General features: G+C 66.2%; 1 protein-coding gene across 2 annotated transcripts in view; it reads right to left on the reverse strand.

Annotated features, from left to right (window-relative positions):
* Positions 1–3,748: 3,748 nt before the first annotated feature.
* Positions 3,749–20,714, reverse strand: part of SLC37A1 (solute carrier family 37 member 1) — a 61,441-nt gene continuing 44,475 nt past the window's right edge. For both annotated transcript variants that reach the window (XM_070073119.1, XM_070073120.1), the window contains exons 11-20: positions 20,012–20,143; positions 18,016–18,106; positions 16,264–16,326; positions 15,869–15,954; positions 15,091–15,139; positions 13,895–13,968; positions 12,945–13,023; positions 6,874–6,971; positions 4,723–4,787; positions 3,749–4,437 (exon numbers count right to left, since the gene is read on the reverse strand). In XM_070073119.1, coding sequence (XP_069929220.1) covers positions 4,422–4,437; positions 4,723–4,787; positions 6,874–6,971; positions 12,945–13,023; positions 13,895–13,968; positions 15,091–15,139; positions 15,869–15,954; positions 16,264–16,326; positions 18,016–18,106; positions 20,012–20,143 — 753 coding nt within the window. In that variant the 3' untranslated portion in view covers positions 3,749–4,421. The remainder of the gene's footprint in view (positions 4,438–4,722; positions 4,788–6,873; positions 6,972–12,944; positions 13,024–13,894; positions 13,969–15,090; positions 15,140–15,868; positions 15,955–16,263; positions 16,327–18,015; positions 18,107–20,011; positions 20,144–20,714) is intronic.

A 20,714-nucleotide genomic window follows, 5' to 3' on the forward strand; every position in this document is an offset into this window, starting at 1 on the left:
GGGCTTTCCTGTTAGCCCCACCGAGCTCAGGAATGCACACACAGCTGCTGCCCCCTGCCGCCCTGGCTGCACGCAGGAGCCTGTCCCGGAGTCCCGGAGTCCCGGTCATTCCCAGCTTGCAGCCGGAGCACCTGGTCAGAGACCGGCAGCACCCACGCTCCTGCACGGGTCCCAGCTCAGGGCCACGTCCCAGCTTCATCCGGGAGCCCTGTAGTGTGTGTGGTTAGGGACGCTTTGGCAGGGAGCTGGGGCTGTCCTGCAGGGGGTCACCCACGTCACCGAGAGCACTGCTGGAGGTGCCAGTCCTGGGCAGCACCCAGGCCCAGGGCCCTGGCGTTGCCAGCTCTGCGGTGGCTCCTGTGGCTGGGAGGGCCGGCCGTGCCTTCTGCTCTCGGCATCCTAGGGATGTTGGCTTTTCGAGAGTGGTTTCTAACGGTGACGCGGGTGGGAGCTTTGGCTGCTCCAGGCTCGGGCAGATGCCGCCGCCCTGGGCTCGCTGTCACCCTTCCAGGCATTCGTGTCACTGCTGTACCCCCCCCCCCCCACAGGCGAAGCCACTGGCAGCCCCGATCCTGGCTGTGCCGTGTGGCTGTGCCGCCGTGTCACGCCCCACGCCCGGTCGTTATGCCTGTGGAGCCAGCGTGGTGCACGGGGGGCTGTGTTGAGGGCACAGTGGCTCCTTCCCAGCGTTCACTGGAAAATACCCAGCATGACCCACGAGGATGAGGAGCGAGGCAGCAAACGCGGGCGCTGGCGGCTGCAGGGCCGGGCGAGGCGCCAGGGGCTTACTGCCTAATTTCCCGCATCGCTGAGAATCCCTGGAAAAGGAGATGTAAAATAAATTTTAAAAAGTCCCAGGGAAGGCTGGTTTGTTGCAGCCTCCATTGGTCAGACCCGAGGGAGCCTGGCTTTGTGGGCCCTGGGGGTGGGGCTTGGCCAGCGTGCGCCCAAGGGAGCGAGGGAGCGTGGGCACACCGCCCTCCATGACCTTGCTTCTCCACATTTCTATCGAAGCGGGGAAGGAGCTGGTGGGAAGTGCGGAGCTGTGGGTGGTGAACGAGTGCCCGCCCCCACCCTGCGCCCCTGCCCCCCACCCGGTCCCCCCCTCCAGTCTCCTGCCTGTTCTGTCCAGGGCCCACCCTGGCCGCTGCACACATCTGATTTCTCTGAGACACGGGAAGCCAGGAGAACCTCTGGTGTGCAACAGTGGTGGTGGTAGGAGGCAGCCAGGCCCAGGGTTGGAGGTGGGAGGCACCAGGGACCCCTGAGCGCCCGCCTGTGGGCCAGCAGGGACGCTGGGAGCCGGCTCCAGCCGCGGGGGCTGCTGAGACCGGGCTGGGAGGCCCTCTGGTGGCGGCAGGATTCCGGGCTGCAGGAAACCAAAGCGAACCCAAGGCTCAGAGCCCGGGTGGGAGCAGCGTCCTCCGTGGGTTCTGGGTGGCGGCCGTGGCCGTGGGGCGTGGTCGCCACGCCTGGGTGGGGCCCTTTGTCCCGCTCTGTGGCAGGAAGCAGTGTTCTGGAGACTGCGCAGCGCCCGGGTCCCTGGCCGCCTGGGCTGCCGTGGGCCTCGCCGTGCCTGTGGGCCTCGCTGGGGGCCTGTCTCCACCAGAGCTGAGCCTGCTCCTCGCCACCTGCCGTGGCTTTCTGCACTCCCCGCCCTTCCATTTGTGACAGCTCCCACGCCTCTTGTTCCCTAATTCCCAACCTCACTTCCCTGTGCCCACCTTGGGCCCCGCTTCCCACGCCCACGCCCTCACTCAGAGGCAGAGCCCGGCTCTCGGGATCACAGACCAGATCATGGGCCCTGAGGCCACGGGTCATGGACCACAGGCCACGGACCACAGATCATGGGCCACGGATCCCAGATCCCAGACCAGGGGTTGCCCCCCACAAGGACACGTGGCCTAGCAGGCCCTCCCATCGCCCTGTCCCAGCCCTTTTCCAAGCTTCTGGCTCTCCTGGGCCACCACTGCCTGGCCTCTCCTTCCCTCTCTTGTCTCGTATCCCTTCAGAGACCCCCCCCCCCCGTGGTCTCAAGGGTCTGGGGTCCACGGGCAGCCTGGTCCCATGCTCAGGCCCCCTTCCTCCCAGGAGGGCTGCCGGGAGCCTACAGAGACAGTGAGTGCAAGGAGGGGGGACGCTGCACCCTCCTTCCTGAGGCCGTGTGGGGACACGGGGGGCAGGGGGAGGGTGCCCACAGCAGGTAGACAGGAGGGGGTGTGGGCTCAGAGTGGAGACAGCCATGGCAAAGCTGGCGGAAGAGGCGAGGGCTGGCCCCACCGTGCCCTCTGCCTGCAGGGACCCCCTCTGTGGCCCGGTGGCCTGGAGACAGGGACAGTGGCAGCTCAGGATGACCTCCTGGACACACCCACCAGGCCACGGTTTCCTAGGAGGCTTCCAGCCAGGGTGGTCCTGGCAGAGGGGAGAGTGGGGGTTCCTGCGTCTGACCTTGAACCAGCTGGTGATCCGAGGGGCCTGATTCCTCGCTGACCTCCTAGTTTCTGTGCTAAGTGCAGCTCTGTGCCAGGGCCCTTGAAAGCCGGCCCTCAAAGCACAAAGGGCTTGTGGGCTCCGCCCCCTGGACCGCAGAGCCCGCGCTGAGCCTAGGACCTCAGCCCCTGGGGGGTCTCAGCTCTGCTCCCCGTCCCCCCCCCCCCCGCTCCTAGCTGCCTAGGTTGTGCAGGCTCGGGGGTGCAGGGCAGGCCCTGGACCCTGGGTCGCCCTCTGTCCCCGGGGGGCCTGAGCAAGGACTCGTGGTGGTCAGGGCCGGGCACGCCGCCAGCCCCGTCTCGGAAGGGCAGGGGCTGGGCTGTCCCTGCCCTAGTTGGCCCCAGCCCCTCCCCAATGTGCAGCCCAGGCCAGCAGCCCCTACAGAGCGTGGGAAGGGGTCCGGCTGGGGGCGCGCAGGCGCCCTGTCCGCAGGCAGAGCCGAGTGTGTGTTCCTGGGTCCCAGCGAGCTGCAGATAAACCACGGGGAGAGGGAGGGGGAGTGGAGGCGGGCGCAGGCTGTGAGCTTCAGGGCCTTCGAGAGCGCCTCTTTGCTCTTTTTGTTTGAAGACTGCTTGAAAGGCAGAGTGAAGGGAAGGAGGAAAAGCCAGCGGCTGCTGTGCTCGGCCAGGCTGAAGCCAGGAGCCGGGAGCTTCTTCTGGTCCCCCACGTGGGTGCAGGGGCCCTGGCACTCGGGCCGTCCGCCGCGGCCCTCCCAGGCCATCAGCAGGGAGCTGGACGGGAAGCGGAGCAGCCGGGACCTGAGCCGGTGCCGGTGCCGGTGCCGCAGGAGCAGCCCCACCTGCTGCCCCACAGCACCGGCCCTGGCAGGAAGCTGCAAACGCGTGAGCTTGTTTTCAGGAAACGGACGCTGACGCGGTGACGGCAGCTTCCGAGGCAGCTCCACGCCGGTCTGTGTCCCCGCGTGGTCTCCACAGCCCAGGTCCTCCTCGGAGCCATCTTCCCAAACCCGCGCCCCGCCCGCCTCCGCTCCTGAGAGGGTGTGAAGCCCCCACGGGGCAGTGCCGCGCGGCAGCCCTGCCCCCACTCCGCACCGCCCGCAGAACCCGGGGCTCGGCCTCTGTGCTACCGTCGAGCCGCTGGGAGCCGGGTGGGGGCTGGGGGCTCTGTTAGCGGTGGTCGCGGCCTCCACCTGCGAGGCCCCGCGGTGTCCAGCGCAGCCTCTGCCTGCGAGGTGATGGATGTGTGCACACAGGTAGTCGTCTACGCCTTCCGCTCGGGGCTTTCTGGTTTTGTCTGGTTTTGTTTTTGTAAAAAATCATTTTATTTCAAAGGTCAGATGAGCACTTAGCGAGAGAACCGAGGAAACAAACGGCCAGGGAAGGCCTGGCGTCTGAATAAATAACCCAAAGCCATTTGGAGCTCAGAGGCCCCGCAACACAGGCCAAGTGCACGGCCCCCTGCGGCCTCACACAGCCCGCCCCGGGCTCTGCCGCGCCCCGGAGCCCACGTGGACCAGCCACGCGGTGACCCTGGGCGACAGCACGCTCCTGTGGCTCGGAGCTGGCCAGGCCTGCTGCTTCAGGGCGGGCGGGCGGGAGGTGGAGACCCCTCGGGCAGGCAGTGGGGCCGCATTCTGTCCCCACTTCTCCCAGCTGCCAGCACCAGGTCCCGCAGCTCCTCCCGCGCTGCAGGTTCCCGGCTCCCGACGCCCTGTGCGGAAGCACCTGACGGGGACGGGGCCGTCACGGACCCGGGTGTGGGCCCGGGGCTGGCTGGGCCACCCGCCCTCGGGCTCGGTTAAGGCAGCCGGACAGCAGCGGCTCCCCAGGCGCCACGAGTCGTGTGAACAGTACCAGGAATTCTCAAGTCGCTTCTGCACGTCTTCGGGGTGTGTGTGCAAAAGGCAACGGCAAACGTCCTCCCCAACACGGGACCCTGTACTTGAACTTGTCCTTGGGGCCACTCGGCGGTCAGTGCTCCTTCAGTCTGCAGGGAGGACGGCACAGCAGGGTCACGGCAGACACTGGACTCACACAGCAGCCCCCCCGCCCGGGGACAGCCAGCGTCCCCCCCCCCCCACCAGCCATCTTGCTGGACACGGACACACCCACGCACCGCTCCCACGGCCAAGGAGAAGGGGGCAGAGCTGGGGGTGGGGCCACAGCTCAGCCAGCCCCCGAGGGGCAGTCACTGGAAGACAGGGAGGGCGGGACACGTGTGCCCCTTCTGCTCGGGAGGGCTTCCCAGGACGGGGTCTCACTGTGGACTTACGGAGCCTGGTCACTCGCCACTGGCCCGGGACAGCTCAGCTCCTTGTGGATGAGACGGGTCAGGAACTGCAGCCAACAGAGACAGGATGCCTGTTACTGCCGGCGGGGTGGCCGGCCGCTGCGCCCAGTGGTCACCACGCAGACCTGCTGCGGCCACTGCGGGCAGCGCCCAGGCTGGGCGGCTCTCTCCCCAAGGTGCCCTCCAGCCCGAGGGCCTGGTCACGCACGTGGCTGGGCTGTGACCCTGGAGCAGGCTCTGCGTTCGGGTCGTGTTTAAGGTGGAACTAGTCCGGCCACAAAACCATGCTCTGCTCGGGAACCGGACTGCTGGGCCGGGTTCTATTCCATGTACAGCCTTAGGGACACCCTGCTTCTCACCTCTGCCCTGGTTCCCTCCCCGGCAACCATCGCCAGGGCAGCCATCGCCATGGCAACCAGCGGGGGCGTCTTTGTTCAAGTGTTGTCATTCCGCTCTCACTGTTGTGTCCACCTGGTTCCTGACTCCAAGCGCCTGTTCCTCTCCCGAGCCTGGAAGATTCTAGCTACTTCCTCTCCAGATCGCGCTTCAGCCCAGCCCCTGCGTTCTGGCCCCTAGAGGTCCTGCTCCGGCTGGACCGCTCCCCGGCCTGCGTCTCGCGTTCCCAGCACTGCTGTGTTGCATTCTGGGCAGACGCCCGTCCGGCTGCTCCACTTCGGTCTCTCTCTGGCCTTCTCAACCTGCCCACTGACTCCTGGGCCGAAGACCACACTCCACACTTCTCATTTCCAGAACCTTCCACCGGGTGGTTTTTCAAGTTGGCTCTCCATTGTTGACAGTGTCTTTTTCCCTCATTAGTTCAGTTCCTTTCTTTACATCTTTTTAAATGATCTATTTATTTATTTGAAAGGCAGAGTGGCAGAGAGTGGGAGACAGAGTGGGCGCACCTTGGAAAGCAGTGGAAGATGGCCCGGGTGCTGGGGCCCCTGCACCTACATGGGAGACCTGGATGGAGCTCCTGGCTCCTGGCTTCAGCCTGGCCCAGTCCCAGCTGTTGTGAACATCTGGGGAGTGAACCAGCAGAAGGAAGACCTCTCTCTCTCTCTCTCTCTCTCTCTCCCTGTAACTCTGCCTCTCAAATAAATAAACAAACACATCTTAAAAACACAATGGCCTGCGGAGCTGGTTGCCCTGCTGATTCTGAGCCGAGATCTGTGCTGGTCCCAAGCAGGGACTCCGTTCCCAGCCCCCACAGAACTGGTACAAGACTTTCATTTAATCTGCAGCACTGATATTTAGAATTCTCAACTCAGTTTTCCTGGGCTCAAGCCTGGGTTCCTGTTCTGGTGAGGCAGGAAGACAGACGTGGCTCTCAGTGAGCGGCTGGTGAGGACAGGCGTCCGACGGCCTCCGCGTCCGTGTTGTCCTCTCCCTGGGGAGAACCTGACCTTCTCAGCACAGGGGGAGCAGGAAGCAGGGGCCCCGAGGAGAGGGGCAGCGCCTCTGCCCCCGCACTCGCTCTGTCCCTCCGGCTGGGACCTGGCTCAGGCCGCTGCCCGGGTGGGACAGCTGCCGTGGGCCCAGGCCGTGCTGAGTGGACAGCTGCCGTGGGCCCAGGGTGTGCTCCCCGAGTGGACAGCTGCCGTGGGGGCCCAGGGTGTGCTCCCCGAGTAGACAGTGACGGCTGCCGTGGGGGACGTGGACAGCTGCCGGCTGCTGTGGGGGACAAGGCTGTGCTCCCCAGGTCTGGGCATGATCTCTTTCAGCTCCTGCCACAGCCACAGCCACCACCACCACCACCACCACCACCACCATCACCACCACCACCACCACCACCACCACCATCACCACCACCACCACCACCATCACCATCATCACCATCACCACCACCACCCCCCACACCCAACACCATCACCACCACCGCCGCTGTCGTTGGCCCTCTTAGACAGACAGAAGCTGTGGCACAGGGAGGCCCCAGGCCACGCCCAGGCCACGCCCTCACTGGCTGACTGGGCAGAGGCCAAAGCCAAGGCGCTCAGTGCCCCTGACCTTATGCGGTCCCCCTGAGACTACAGGGCAACAGAGTCTGCCTGGTTCTGAGCGGAGCTGCCCCTCCCGCGGCACGTGGCCCCGGGCCCGCCCCCGCCGTGGCTGCCCCGGCAGGGGAGCCCTTACCAGTAAGGCACAGGCGTCGGCCAGCATCAGCATGTAGAACACGTTGCTCCATCCGGACGGGGAGAGCAGCCCGGCCAGCAGAGGGCCCAGCGCCGCTCCTGCAACGAGGCAGACACACAGGCGTGGGGCTGGGTCAGGCGGGCTCTGGGCAGGACAACCGACACCAGCCAGGCCGGCACACGGACCCTCCCTCACACCGCTAGGTAAGAGGGCTGGCAGGGCGTGTGAGCGCGAGCGCGGGTGTGAACGCAAGTGTGAGTGTGGACGCGAGTGAGGGTGTGAGTGTGAGTGTGAATGTGGATGCATGTGTGTGAATGAGTGTGTGTATGAATGCGTGTGTGTGTGAATGAGTGTGTGTGTGAATGTGTGTGAATGAGTGTGTGTATGAATGCGTGTGTGTGTGAATGAGTGTGTGTATGAATGTATGAGTGTGTGTGAATGCATGTATGTGTGTGTGAATGAGTGTGTGTGTGAATGAGTGTGTGTGAATGCGTGTATGTGTGTGTGAATGAGTGTGTGTATGAATGTGTGTATGTGTGTGTGAATGAGTGTGTGTGTGAATGCATGTATGTGTGTGTGAATGAGTGTGTGTGAATGCGTGTATGTGTGTGTGAATGAGTGTGTGTATGAATGCATGTATGTGTGTGTGAATGAGTGTGTGTATGAATGTATGAGTGTGTGTGAATGAGTGTGTGTGTGTGAATGAGTGTGTGAATGAGTGTGTGTATGAATGCATGTGTGTGAATGTATGAGTGTGTGTGGATGTGAGCGTGTTTGAGTGTGTGAATGAGTGTGTATAAGTGTGCATGTGGATGCAGGTGTGTGTGTGTGTGTGTGTGTGTGCGAGTCTGTGCGTGTGTGTTTTCAACCAGTGCCATCTTTTTTCTGGAACCACTTCTAAAGATACATTGGGGTTAGGGTTAATTATGATTTTTAAAATCAATTTTTATTTTATATTTAAATATTTATTTATTTGAGAGAGTTAGAGAGACAGAGAGAGATCTTCCAACCACTGGTTCACTCCCCAGACGGCCACGATGGTGAGGGCTGGGCCAAGTCAAAACCAGGCGCCGGAGCCCTGGGTCGCGCACGGGGCAGTGCCCGCGGAGTGGCCCCGAGCGAGGGGCAGGGCTGCACTGCACCGTGAGTGGCTGGGGAAGCTACGCACGTGCGCGCTGAGTGCGCGTGCGCGCGTTCAGTACTTGCAGGAGAAGTGTGCAGAGACGCCCTGAAGTGTCTGGGTTCTTGGCACAGTGCGCGACGTCCCTGCGGTCTAGAGCCCAGAGGCCGGCACTGGCCTAGCAGTCAGGGCTCCGGGAAGACGCTGCGGCCCACGCCGGAGCGCCGGGCTTCACCCGCTTCTCCTCCCGGCTCTGACCGCGGACGCCTGCTGCCTGCTGAGACAGCCCGGCGGGGCACCTGGGTTCCCGTCAGCCACGTGGAAACCCGGGTTGAGCTCCTGGCTTTGGCCTGTGCAGCCCCGGAGGACACGTGGGGAGTGAGCCGGGGGGGGGGGGGGGGCTCTCTGTAGCTGTTCCCCTGCCTCTCCAACGAACAAGTAAAAACACTTAAAACAGGTTATTTATTTATTTGAAAGGCAGAACTGCAGAGAAGGGGGAGAGGGAGAGAAAGAGAGATCGCCCGTCTGCTGGGTCGGACCCCAAATGGCCAGGCTGAGGCCAGGAGCCTGGAGCTCCATCGAGTCTCCCACACGGGCGCAGGGGCCCAAGCGCTTGGGCCATCTTCCACTGCCTTCCCAGGCCATTAGCAGGGAGCTGCATTGGAAGCGGAGCAGCTGGGGCTTGAACTGGTGCCCACACGGGATGCCGGCGCTGCAGGCCGGGGCTTTAGCCCGCTGTGCCACAGCGCTGCGCTACAATGATGTCAAACGAGTTCTAAAAGATGCAGGAACAAAGAAGGGAAAGAGCCCCCACACACGTGTGTAAGGACGCCTGGCACGCACTCGGTGCGTGTTCCCACCGGGACTGAGTGCAGCCGGATACAGGCGCGGGACGGTTTCTCGGGTGCAAGCGCGGTCCTGAGCACGAAGAATCCTCACCCGGCTCCTACCTCTGAAGCTGAGCTCCCGAGAACCGGTCCAGGAGCGCCTCCCACGGTGGACGCGGACCGGGCGAGTTGCCAGTGCCTGCCGAGCTCACCCACGGCCAGCACGCGCCGCCTGGCGTCTCCGGGCAGCAACACCGCTGGCGGACGCAACTGCCCACAACACCCTTCGCAGAACGCGTCCCAGTCACCCAGCGATGCGCACCTGTATTTTCTTAGAAGAATTCCCAGGTGGCCTGCTCATGTTTACCTCAAACACAGGAAATCGGAGAAAATCCCAGGCCCAGGGCTGTCTGGCCGTGCGGCAGGTTAGGCACCCGCCTGCAGTGCCGGTGGCCTGTCCCAGGGCGCTGGGTCGAGTCCCGGCTGCTCCGCTTCCAATCCAGCTCCCTGCTAACACCCCGGGGAGGAAGGCAGCAGCAGATGGCCCGAGTGCTTGGGCCCCTGCCTCCGTGTGGGAGACTTGGAAGAAGCTCCTGGCTCCTGGCTGGCCCGGGCCTGGCTATTATGGCCGACTGGGGAGTGAACCCGGGGACAGAGCTCCTTCTCTGTCTCTCTCTGTCCCTGACAAATTACCCCGGAAAAGGCAGGGCTGTGGGCAGCCACTCTGTAGGAAGCGCACGGACTGCAGCCCACGTGGACCCCTGCCCTGTCACTTGCCCACCAGTGCCTGGCCAGCTGTGTGTCAGCTCGGCCTCCCTTCATCCCGCGTCACTGCGTGGACGTCAGCCCCGGGCGCACGCGGGGGACCCTGGCGGGAAGCAATTCCTCCTGACACCGCGCGGTTCCTCTGCGGCCTCGCTGGGCAGCGCTCACGGGGGACGAGCGGCATGTCGTTTCCATGGTAACGGCTCAGGGCGCCCGCCCCGTGACAGTGGCACACTAGCCCGGGGGAGCTCGGATGGGTGCTGCAGAGACCACGGCGGCGGCCGCTTCGGGGCCCCTGTAGGCGGCTTGGGTGGCGCTGGCAGGCTGCCTCCCATGTCCGGGCGGACGCACAGCCTCCATCTGCAGCCACGCGATTCTGCCCCCTCACGTTAAGAGAACAGCAGGGAAACGGGTTCGTCACCTGCCTGTGTACTTTCTCCTCTCCTTAAACTCTGATCCTCTGCCTCAAAATAGCAACCGGGCTGCCAGCCGAGCTCCAAATTAGCTTCAGGCAGCCGGCGAGCCGAGGGAGTCACAAATCCACAGCGACCTCTCGGTCACACGGCTAACTGGGCCCGAGTTGCCTGCCCTCCTCCAAGGTCCTCCAGGCTTCTGGAAGCTTCCTTGCTGCTCTGTGGGCCAGCGAGAATGGTGGGTGAACTCCACATGGGGGGCACTGGGCTGCCCTGTCCTAGTCCCGGCCCTGGCCCCAGCCCCACGAGGGACCCTGAAAGGTGTCCGTCATTCAGTCATCTCTGGAGCTGTGCAGTGAAGGGGCCCACGCCGGGCCCATGCCAGGCCCCACGCCAAGTCCATGCTGGGCCCCACACCAGGGTCCACACTGGGCCCACACCAGGCCCCACGCCAGGGCCCCCACGCCAAGTCCATGCCAGGCCCCACGCCAGGGCCCCCACGCCACAGCCCATGCCAGAGCCCACGCCAGGGTCCACACCAGAGCCCAGGCTGGGCCCATGCCAGAGCCTACACTGGGCCCACACCAGGGCCCATGCCAGGGCCCACACAGAGCCCACGCCAGGGCCTCATGCCAGAGCCCACACCAGAGCCCACACCAGAGCCCACACCGGGCCCACACCGGGCCCACACTGGGCCCACACTAAAGCCCACGCCAGGACCTCATGCCAGAGCCCACACCAGGCCCACGTCAGGGCCCACACTGGGCCCACGCCAGGCCCCACACTGGGCCCACGCCAGGCCCCACACCAGCCTGGGCTGACTCTAGGGGGAGCAGCCACAGCCCAGCTTCTTAGCCCAGGCTGCACTGGGCGCAGGGCACAGCGGCCGGCCCTGGAGAGGCAGCCGGAGTGCGGAGCCGGGGATCCTGAGATGCGGGGGGCGGCCCTGCCTGAGGAGCTGTGGACCCCGCTCCTTACCGAGGAGCCCGGCCTCCAGGGCCGGCCTGAGATCCCCGCTGCCCGGGATCGGAGGGTCAGTTCTTGCTGGGGGGACGCAGCAGAGACCACCACGGCCGCTCCCAGCCCCAAGGAGCTTCCCCCAGCAGAGGGAGGCCAGACAGAGCCAAGGCAGGAAGTGCTGTGGACAGAGGGGGGCTCACTGAGCAGACACGGGTACAGAGCTGTGCAGCGGGGCGGGGACACCCAGGGCACAGCCGTGCAAAGGCCCCGTGCAGGGGCCACGCTGGCATCTGTGGGCAGCAGCATAGAGGCTGGGAGGCTGTGGGCAGTGGAAGGACGCTGGGCCCTGAGCCGGGAACACAGCAATGGGCACCCAGAAATGTCCCGTGGACATCTGCCACCCAGCCAGCACGAAGGCCACGTCCCATGGACACCTGCCACCCGGCCAGCACAAGGCCATGTCCCATGGACACCTGCCACCCGGTCAGCACAAGGCCACCTCCTGTGGACACCTGCCACCTGGCCGGCATAAGGCCACGTCCCATGGACACCTGCCACCTGGCCAGCACAAGGCCACGTCCTGTGGACATCCACCACCCTGCCAGCACAAGGCCACGTCCTGTGGACATCCACCACCTGGCCAGCACAAGGCCACTTCCCGTGGACACCTGCCACCTAGCCAGCACAAGGCCACTTCCCGTGGACACCTGCCACCTAGCCAGCACAAGGCCACTTCCCGTGGACACCTGCCACCTAGCCAGCACAAGGCCACATCCCATAGACACCCGCCACCCGGCCAGCACAAGGCGATGTCCTGTGGACATCCACCACCCGGTCAGCACAAGGCCACGTCCCGTGGACACCTGCCACCCAGCCAGCACAAGGCCATGTCCCGTGGACACCTGCCACTTGGGCAGCATGAAGGCCACGTCCTGTGGACACCCGCCACCTGGCCAGCACAAGGCCACTTCCCGTGGACACCTGCCACCCGGCCAGCACAAGGTGATGTCCTGTGGACACCTGCCACCTGGCCAGCAAAAGGCCACGTCCCATGGACACCTGCCACTCGGGCAGCACAAGGCCACGTCCCGTGGATACCCGCCACCTGGCCAGCACAAGGCCACATCCCGTGGACACCCGCCACCTGACCAGCACGAAGGCCACGTCCCGTGGACACCCGCCACCTGACCAGCACAAGGCCACGTCCCGTGGACACCCGCCACCTGGCCAGCACAAGGCCGCAGGGGGCAGCCGAGGGGAAACACCAGCCCGTCCCCCAGGGCGGCAGGAGAGCCGGGCTCTGATTGAGCTGGGTTTTCTGAGCCGCCCGGGTCTACCTATCACTGGTTTTTCTGCTTCGAGACCCCAGTCTGCCTCCCCACCCACCCCAAGCTCCTTCACCCAGCTCCCTGGTCAGGTGCTGGGGCCGGGCGACACCAGGCTGCAGCCCCAGAGCCTCCACACCCCGCAGCCTCCAACGCCTCAGGTTCAGGGGCATCTCCCCGGCTCCCAGGGCCAGGTGCAGGCGGGGTTCTGCCTGGCGGGGAGCAGTCACTGCTGCTTGCAGAGGTGGGGGAAGGGCAAGGCCAAGGCCACGGCCTGCTCTGGCTGGCGGGCTGGGAAGGCCTGGTGTTTTGCAACCCCCACCGCCTGTCCTCATCTTCCTGTGCTCCACAACACGCCACCCGCCGGGGTCCCGCGTGCTCCGGGAGGACGCTTCTCCTGGCACCACCCCTTCTGTACGTGTGTCCCCTCCCGACAGGACGGTGACCGCAGCCAGGGGACCGCCCGCAGCCCCGACCTTGGGGAACTGGTCCAGCTGGTCTTGTGCCCGCCTCACCTCCAACACCGCCCAGCCACACGGGACAGCCCTACAGGCTGGCCGCCCCGGGCTGACCTCGCGCAGTGTGAGAAGGTCAGCCGACCCTGACGCTCCCAAGGCAACCGGAAGCCGGGGCGCCTGTCGGCCAGGATGAGTCTGCGCACCTACAGAGCCGGTCCCGTCGATGATGGCGGTCACGGTGGACAGGGCGTGCGAGTTCCCCTTCAGGCTCTTGTGAGTGCCCTGGAGGAGAGCAAACACCAAGGTGAACCAGGTCTCAGCGGCTTAGAAGCGGGAGAGCCCGGCCGCCCGGGGACGGCGGCCTCCAAGTTCATCACGCAGCATGGCTTCCATCGCAAAGCCCGCTCCGCTCCATCCCAGGCCCCCCTCGCTTGCCTCGCGGGGCAGCCAAGCTGCAAGGGCGCTGAAGTCACAACCCCCCCGGGACCCCTGCCCAGAGCGCTGCTCCCCGCCCGGGCACCACAGCACGGGAGCTGAACGACTCCCGCCCCTGCCCCGAGCTGCGGCGGCAGCTGGGGTCTCTCTGGGGTGCGTGCCAGACCCCTCTGTGTGCTTCAATACCAGCACATGCCAGGGGAGGGCGAGGGGCCCGAGCGACCCAGGCACGAGGGCTGCGCCCTGGCTGGGGGCACAAGGCCGGGGTCAACAGCACCCACTGAGGACGACAAAAGGAGAAGAAACTGGGGCAGCAGCGCCCGGGACAAACTGTGCCCAAGCTGTGAGCGTAAACACCCACGTGGGAGACACACACAGTAGAAGCCACCCCCAGCCCACTTTTCTCAGAGTCCGATAAAGCAGCAAAAGCTCATCCTCCCTCTTCCCCACGAGGGCGGCCCCCGATGGGACTGGTGTGGGTCCTAGCAGTTTGCCACGCCCACATGGACGCGCGTCTCCTGCTCGCGCCCGCCCCCAGCAGGCTGCATGAAGGCCATGGAGGAAGGCCCCCCACGCAGAGATGGCCGGGGGCGGGGCGGGGTTGTCCCTCTGGGTCTGTGACTCGGGACATGGAGATGGAGGAGCCCAGCTTCCCCCGCTCCTCCCCGTGGGCCTGCCAGGGGCCCGAGACCACGCGGATGATGGCCCGGGCACTCACCAGGTCGGCGGAGACGGCGGTGGTGATGAGCGCGTAGGGCCCGCTGACCAGGGCTCCGCTCAGCAGCAGCATGGCTGTGGGAAGCAGAGGGGTGCTGAGCGTGGAGCAGTGCACCCTGGGAGCACCGCGCGGCTCGGCCTGGGGGGGGGCAGGGCGGCCACACAGCGCCACTGGCCTCCCGCCATGCCCGGCGCTGTTCAAGTACCAGGTGCCCGAGGGCCCAGGTGCGGGCTCCGGTTCCTCCACCCGGGGCGGCAGCCGCTGTTGGCACCTGGCCGCCCTGCCCCCTTCAGCTGGACCCGGCTGCGGCTTTCTCGTCACGACAGTGGCTACGGCACGCTCACTGCGGGCCCACGACGTGCCTTTCGGGGACCATCTCTCCGCACACAGGCCTTTGCGCGAAGCTTCAGGACCTGGCAGGAGACTCCAGGCAGCTTCCCGGCTCTCGCCACCAGGACGTGGGTCTCGGTGCCGCCGTCCTGCCAGCCCCACGGGGACCGTGGAACGGCTGCGCGCCGGTCACACCTGGCCCGAGCGCTCTCACTGCCCACAGGAGGCGGCCGACACAGTCCCGGGCAGCTGCTTTCTGGGTCACTTTCCCTGGGACCGCCCCCAACCCACGCCTGTGCATGCCCACCGCTGGCTTACTGCTGGAGGTGTATTCTGTCAGTGCCGTCGGCGGGGAGCGTGCAACTGGTCCCCCAGGGTGACGTCACTGCCCCGGTGGCTGATGGAAGCCAGCCGGGAGCAGATGGACTGGGCCCTGCCCCGGCTCCCAGGTCGCCGAGCCAGGGGGTTGGCCATTTGCAGCAGCCCAAGAGCCAGCCTAGGCCTGGCCTTTACCTCGGGTGCGGGTGCGGGTGCTGTGCGCTCCTGCAGGGGCCACTCAAGGGCTGTGTCCAGGTGCAGACTGGCCTGAGCAGCCTGCTCTGGGCACCCGGGGCTCGGCACTGCCCAGACCAGGCAGCCTGCACCTGCCCCCACCCCCCGACCTGCTCGCAAACCCGCACACAGCCAGCCTGTGCCTGGGGCAGGAGTGCCCGCCTCTGCCCCAGACGGGCACCTGCTCCGGTTACAGCAGCCCACGCTCCCTGGCTAACCCCCCACCTCCTCTCCCCAGGCCGCACTCTCCCTCACTGACTCCCCACCCCCTCTCCCCAGGCCGCGGGGCAAGCAGCAAGGCTCCAGGTACTCACCCACAGTGGCTTCCAGACCCATCCTGCTGACGGTGGAGAACACATACAGCTGTGAACAGGCAGACACGGTGAGACGGGGGACCCAGGCCACACCCCCAGCCAGTGCAGCCAAGGCCACACCCCTAGCATGGAACCAAGGCCACACCTCCAGAGTGGGCCCAGGCCACACCCCCAGCCAGTGCAACCAAGGCCACACCCCCAGCATGGAACCAAGGCTACACCCCCAGAGTGGGACCCAGGCCACACCCCCAGCATGGGACCCAGGCCACACCCCCAGCATGGGACCCAGGCCACAGCCCAGCCAGCATCCCTGGGCCATACTCTGGCTGACCGCAGGAGGCAGGAGGATCCCCACGGAGCTCCTGGGCTAATGGGGTCGGCGCTGGGCAGCCTTCCCTGGGGGCCCTGTGTGAGGCCCGTGGCCTCCTCGGCTTCTCTGCCTGGTGACACTCAGTCACCATTTTAGTGTGCGAGGGCCACGCTGACCAAGCACTGGGCCTGACTGTGTTCTGGGCACAGTCACAGACTAGGGAGGCAGACGGGTGAGGAGTCACAGTGTAAGGGTTGGGGTGGCAGTGTCACCGCCAGTGTCACTGTGTCACCACAGGAAACAGCAAGGCCACGCTCCTCCGTCCTCTGCCGCTCACAGTGCTACTGCCAGACGGGGGACTGACCAGAGAGGGGCCCTCACTGCCCAAGAGCAGGAACAGCACAGCGAACCAGGTAGGCTGGGGGGAGGGGCAGGCGGGAGCACCCCCAGGGTGGGGGCGGGGCTGACCGTGGGCGCGGCCAGCAGCAGCATGAGGCCGCAGGTGGAGGCCCTCTTCTCTAGGCGGTCGGAGATCACGCCTGCTAGGATCCCACCTGCAAGGGGGAGGGGCAGGCGAGGTGTGACCTGGGTGCAGAACTCCAGGGTGGCCCCCCCCACCCCCGCTCTGGGCCTCCCAGGGTTGTTGGGGAAGGTGACAGCCCCGGGGCACTGGGGCAGGCTCAGGGTGGGCTTCAGTCACCCTGCTGTAGCCCCTTCACCTGCCAGGGCCCCCACCCCACCCACTGTCTCCGGCTCAGGAAGACGGGCAGGCCTCTGCGGGCTGATGGCCTCGGCGGCTCGGGTACTGTGAGACCCTGGCTGTCCCCAGGGGGTCCCAGCACCGCCCCCGCCGTGGGACTCACCGAAGATCCCGCCCACGTCAAACAGGGTGGACAGCTCGCCGGCTCTCTTGGCATCCAGGTGATCTAGGAAAACGGCAGAGTGAGCTCTGGGGGCGCCCTGGCCAGGGAGCTGCAAGCGTGACGCAGGCCCCGTGGCGATGGCTGGGTGGCTGGCCAGGGAGCTGCGACACCGTGACGCAGGCCCCGTGGCGATGGCTGGCTGGCTGGCTGGCCAGGGAGCTGCGACACCGTGACGCAGGCCCGTGGCGGTGGCTGGGTGGCTGGGGGCTGACCAGGGAGCTGCGAGTGTGACGCAGGCCCGTGGCGATGGCTGGGTGGCTGGCTGGCCAGGGAGCTGCGAGTGTGACGCAGGCCCCGTGGCGATGGCTGGGTGGCTGGCCAGGGAGCTGCGAGTGTGACGCAGGCCCCGTGGCGATGGCTGGGGGCTGGCTGACCAGGGAGCTGCGACACCGTGACGCAGGCCCCGTGGCGATGGCTGGCTGGCTGGCTGGCCAGGGAGCTGCGACACCGTGACGCAGGCCCCGTGGTGATAGCTGGCTGACCAGGGAGCTGCGACACCGTGACGCAGGCCCATGGCGATGGCTGGCTGACCAGGGAGCTGCGACACCGTGATGCAGGCCCCGTGGTGATGGCTGGGTGGCTGGCTGGCCAGGGAGCTGCGAGTGTGACGCAGGCCCCGTGGCGATGGCTGGGTGGCTGGCCAGGGAGCTGCGAGTGTGACGCAGGCCCCGTGGCGATGGCTGGGGGCTGGCTGACCAGGGAGCTGCGACACCGTGACGCAGGCCCCGTGGCGATGGCTGGCTGGCTGGCTGGCCAGGGAGCTGCGACACCGTGACGCAGGCCCCGTGGTGATAGCTGGCTGACCAGGGAGCTGCGACACCGTGACGCAGGCCCATGGCGATGGCTGGCTGACCAGGGAGCTGCGACACCGTGATGCAGGCCCCGTGGTGATGGCTGGGTGGCTGGCTGACCAGGGAGCTGCGACACCGTGACGCGGGCCCCGTGGTGATGGCTGGGTGGCTGGCTGACCAGGGAGCTGCGACACCGTGACGCAGGCCCCGTGGTGATGGCTGGGTGGCTGGCTGACCAGGGAGCTGCGACACCGTGACGCAGGCCCGTGGCAATGGCTGGCCGACTCGGATTTACAGGAGACAAGGACAAGCAGGGGCTCTCCTCCCCCTCGCTCTCCCCAACACCCAGGGCCCAGAGGCTGCTGTGGGCCCGGCCACCCCCACCATCAGCCTGTGGTTCCAACTCCTCCACGCAGCGAGCCCTTCTTCTGAGGGTCGCTGATCCCCGCTCGCCTTTCTCCTGGGGGCCACACACAAGGGAGGGGGCCCACACTGCGGAGGGGCAGGCTCCACCCCCCCAGTCCCCATCCCCAGCCACAGTGTCCCCGCCCCTCCGTCCCCGCAAGGGGAGACGTGCGTCTCCAGGAAGCAGGGCCTGGGTCAGCTCCTCAAGGATTTCCTGGCTCGGATCCCAGCGGCCCTGCCCCCGCTCAGTGCGGGCGGCCCCAGAAGAGGAAGGGCCCCGAGCCACAGAGCCACGGAGCCACGGCTGGGACGCCACGTGCCAGCCCTGAGGCCCCGGCGGTTGGGAAGTCTGAGAGCTGAATTCTGTGTTGAACTGTGTTCCGTGTGCAGTTCGAGAGCACGGCTCTCCAGGCACCCGTGTGGCCCACACGGGGCTGCAGACAGCCGAGGAGCAAAGGAGGGGCAGCTCCCACGGCTGGGCCCCGGGGGGACTCACCCACACTGGTGATGTACAGCGGCAGCCAGAAGAGAAAGGTGTAGCTGACCAGCTTGGCGAACAGCAGACACAGAGAAAACTCGATCACGCCCTGCAAGAGAAGGCGGCCGGCTGGCCTCACCCGCCACAGCGCCCGCCCGCTGGCCCGGCCTCCGCAGACCTGGCCGGGCTTGGCCACGGCCCTGTTGTCCAGGGCGGGAGGAGTGCGAGCCGGCGGGAGACGTGGCCGGCAGGGACGCACTCCCAGCACACGGCGGCTTTTGGAGCTGGAGAGTCGGCCTCTCTCTCCAGTGGAAACACACGGCCATTTGATTCTCTGGCATGAGCCGGTCGGGAGCTCAGGCAGAGCAGGGCGTGGCGGGGGGTGGTCCAGGGTCCGAGTGCGTCCTCTTCCCTGGAGCACTGCGCAACTGCCCCGAAACACAGCAGCGGCTCCGCCAGGCCTGGGGCCGCCACTCTGCCACGCGTGACACACAGCAGGGGATGCGGGGGACAACGGCGAGCGGAGGGAAGGACCCCTGAGATGGGCGTGGGGTGAGCACCGGTGGCACAGTGACTGCAGGTGCCATTAGGACAGCAGGGGCGGGGGATCCAGGAGCACTGGGACCTGCCCCTCCCCCGCCCATGTCCAGGCTACCTGGGCTCGGCACCCCCGTCAAAACGGGGCAAAGGTGCACATTCGATTCCTCTCGCTTTGAAATGGAGCAAACTGAAGCGTCGGCACTGCCCTAGGCGTGCGGGGACACGCGCGGGAGTCGCTGTGTGCCCCCAGGCGCCGGCCTGCGCACCGGGCTGCCGGGAAATCAGCTGTCTTCATGCCCAGAGCAGCACACAGCCAGGCAGGCAGCCCAGGCCTCCCAAGCCTGCCCCCACCTCCATACGCCTCCCACAATGGCATTGCCAGTGTGCGCCCTACTTTCAGACAGCATTTGGGGCAGCCAGCGCCACGTGGCGCAGAAGGTCACCAGCTGCTAGCAGGGACACGGGTTTTCAAACCTCAGGCTGCCCCAGGGGCCCGGCCCAGCGCTCTCCGCGGGCTGCCGCCGGCTCAGGCTCCGCTGCGGGGACCCAGTGTCTCCCGGACCCTGCTAGCACTCTCTGTCCTGAACCTGAGGCAGGGCCTGGGGAAGGCGGCTGGGCTGTGTGGGAGCGCTCTGGGCAGGTGACAGTGCCAGCGGGCATGGCCTGGCCTCGGCGCGCCTGGGACAGCCGGTGCCACCTGGCTCCCTGGCACAGGCTGCTCCCCGCCTTCCTCGCCCTCTGCAGCTCCCCACTATCTGCTGTGGGAGTGGTGGAGTCAGGAACGGAAAAACCAGGAGCCACGGGAAGTCGTCGGCTCTGCCGCCCCCAACGCGGCACAGCCGCTCCCTCCTCCTCCCTGCGGGCCAGTCTCCCGTCCTCCCGTGTCTGTGCTCCCCGTGGCCCCTTGTCCCCCAGCAGGCCCGCGGGGCTGGCAGACCGAGCGCGTGTCCGCCAGCCTGTCCTCCCGCGGGCACTCAGCCCCGGGGCCGGGTCCTCTCCGTGCTGCAGGCCCCTCCCAAGCACCCGCACGGACTTCCCGGGGCTGGGCTCAGCTGGGGCTCAGAGCAGCACCAAGGTCCGCGCCCCCTCCCGAGGCCTCCGGGCCAGCAGGGTAGCGGGTGAGTGCCCAGAAGGATGGGCTTGGGGGTCGGGGGTGGGGGGTCGGGGGTCAGGCCTCAGCTCCCCAGCCACCGTCGCACAGGTGCCGGTCTAGAGCAGCCGGATTTTTTCTTTTTTTCCCCTTTAAGACCAGAGTCCTATTTGTCCATGAAATACTGCATTTCTAACCAGAGCAAACCCCTTTCAGAACAACGGAAGCCTAGTGGGGGCAAGTAAAGGCCGCGGCAGCAGCTCCCGGCTGCTCCGCCTTCCACGCCGGGGCTTCACCAGCCCGGGGAACGCCGGGCTGGGATGGCGTCTTCAAGATGGCTGACGGACTCGCCCTCACCCCACCTCCACCCCGGGGGGCACTCACTGGAATCCTCAGGGCCCCCAGGAAGCTGATGGCGGCCACGCCGCTCCCGCTGTCCCCGGGCAGAACGACCATGTGGCTGGCGTGCGCGGAGCTCTTGCTATCCGACAGCAGCAGGCACTGCATCTCTGGGTCCTGCGACAGAGAGAGGGTGAGGGCACACTCCTCACGGCCACGTCTCCCACCGTGGTCACGTTTGCGCAGCACAGAGCAGCACGGACACACCGGGTCCTCCCACCCAGAGACAGGAATCTGAAAAGGTGAGAGAATGCAGGGGGCTGCCATGGGTGACAGAGGAAGGTGAGGACGCCCACAGAAACACCACGGGCACGCGGTCAATGGCGCGGGGAACACAGAATTAAACGGTGAGTCCAGGGGCCGGCATGGTGGCACAGCGGTGAAGCCTCCGCCTGTGGCACCGGAACACACAGGGGCTCTGGTTCGAGTCCCGGCTGCTCCACTTCCTGTCCAGCTCTCTGCTGTGGCCTGGGAAAGCAGTAGAAGGTGGCCCAAGTCCTTGGGCCCCTGCACCCATGTGGGAGACCTGGAAGAAGCTCCTGCCTCCTGGCTTCGGGTTGGTATAGCTCTAGCCATTGCAACCAACTGGGGAGTGAACCAGCAGATGGAAGACCTCTCTCTCTCTCTCTCTCTCTCTGTAACTCTGCCTCTCAAATAAGTAATCTTGTTTTTTCTTTTTTAAAAAAGA

Source organism: Oryctolagus cuniculus, chromosome 4, assembly GCF_964237555.1.
Source record: "Oryctolagus cuniculus chromosome 4, mOryCun1.1, whole genome shotgun sequence".
In the NCBI taxonomy this organism is placed as follows: domain Eukaryota; kingdom Metazoa; phylum Chordata; class Mammalia; order Lagomorpha; family Leporidae; genus Oryctolagus; species Oryctolagus cuniculus.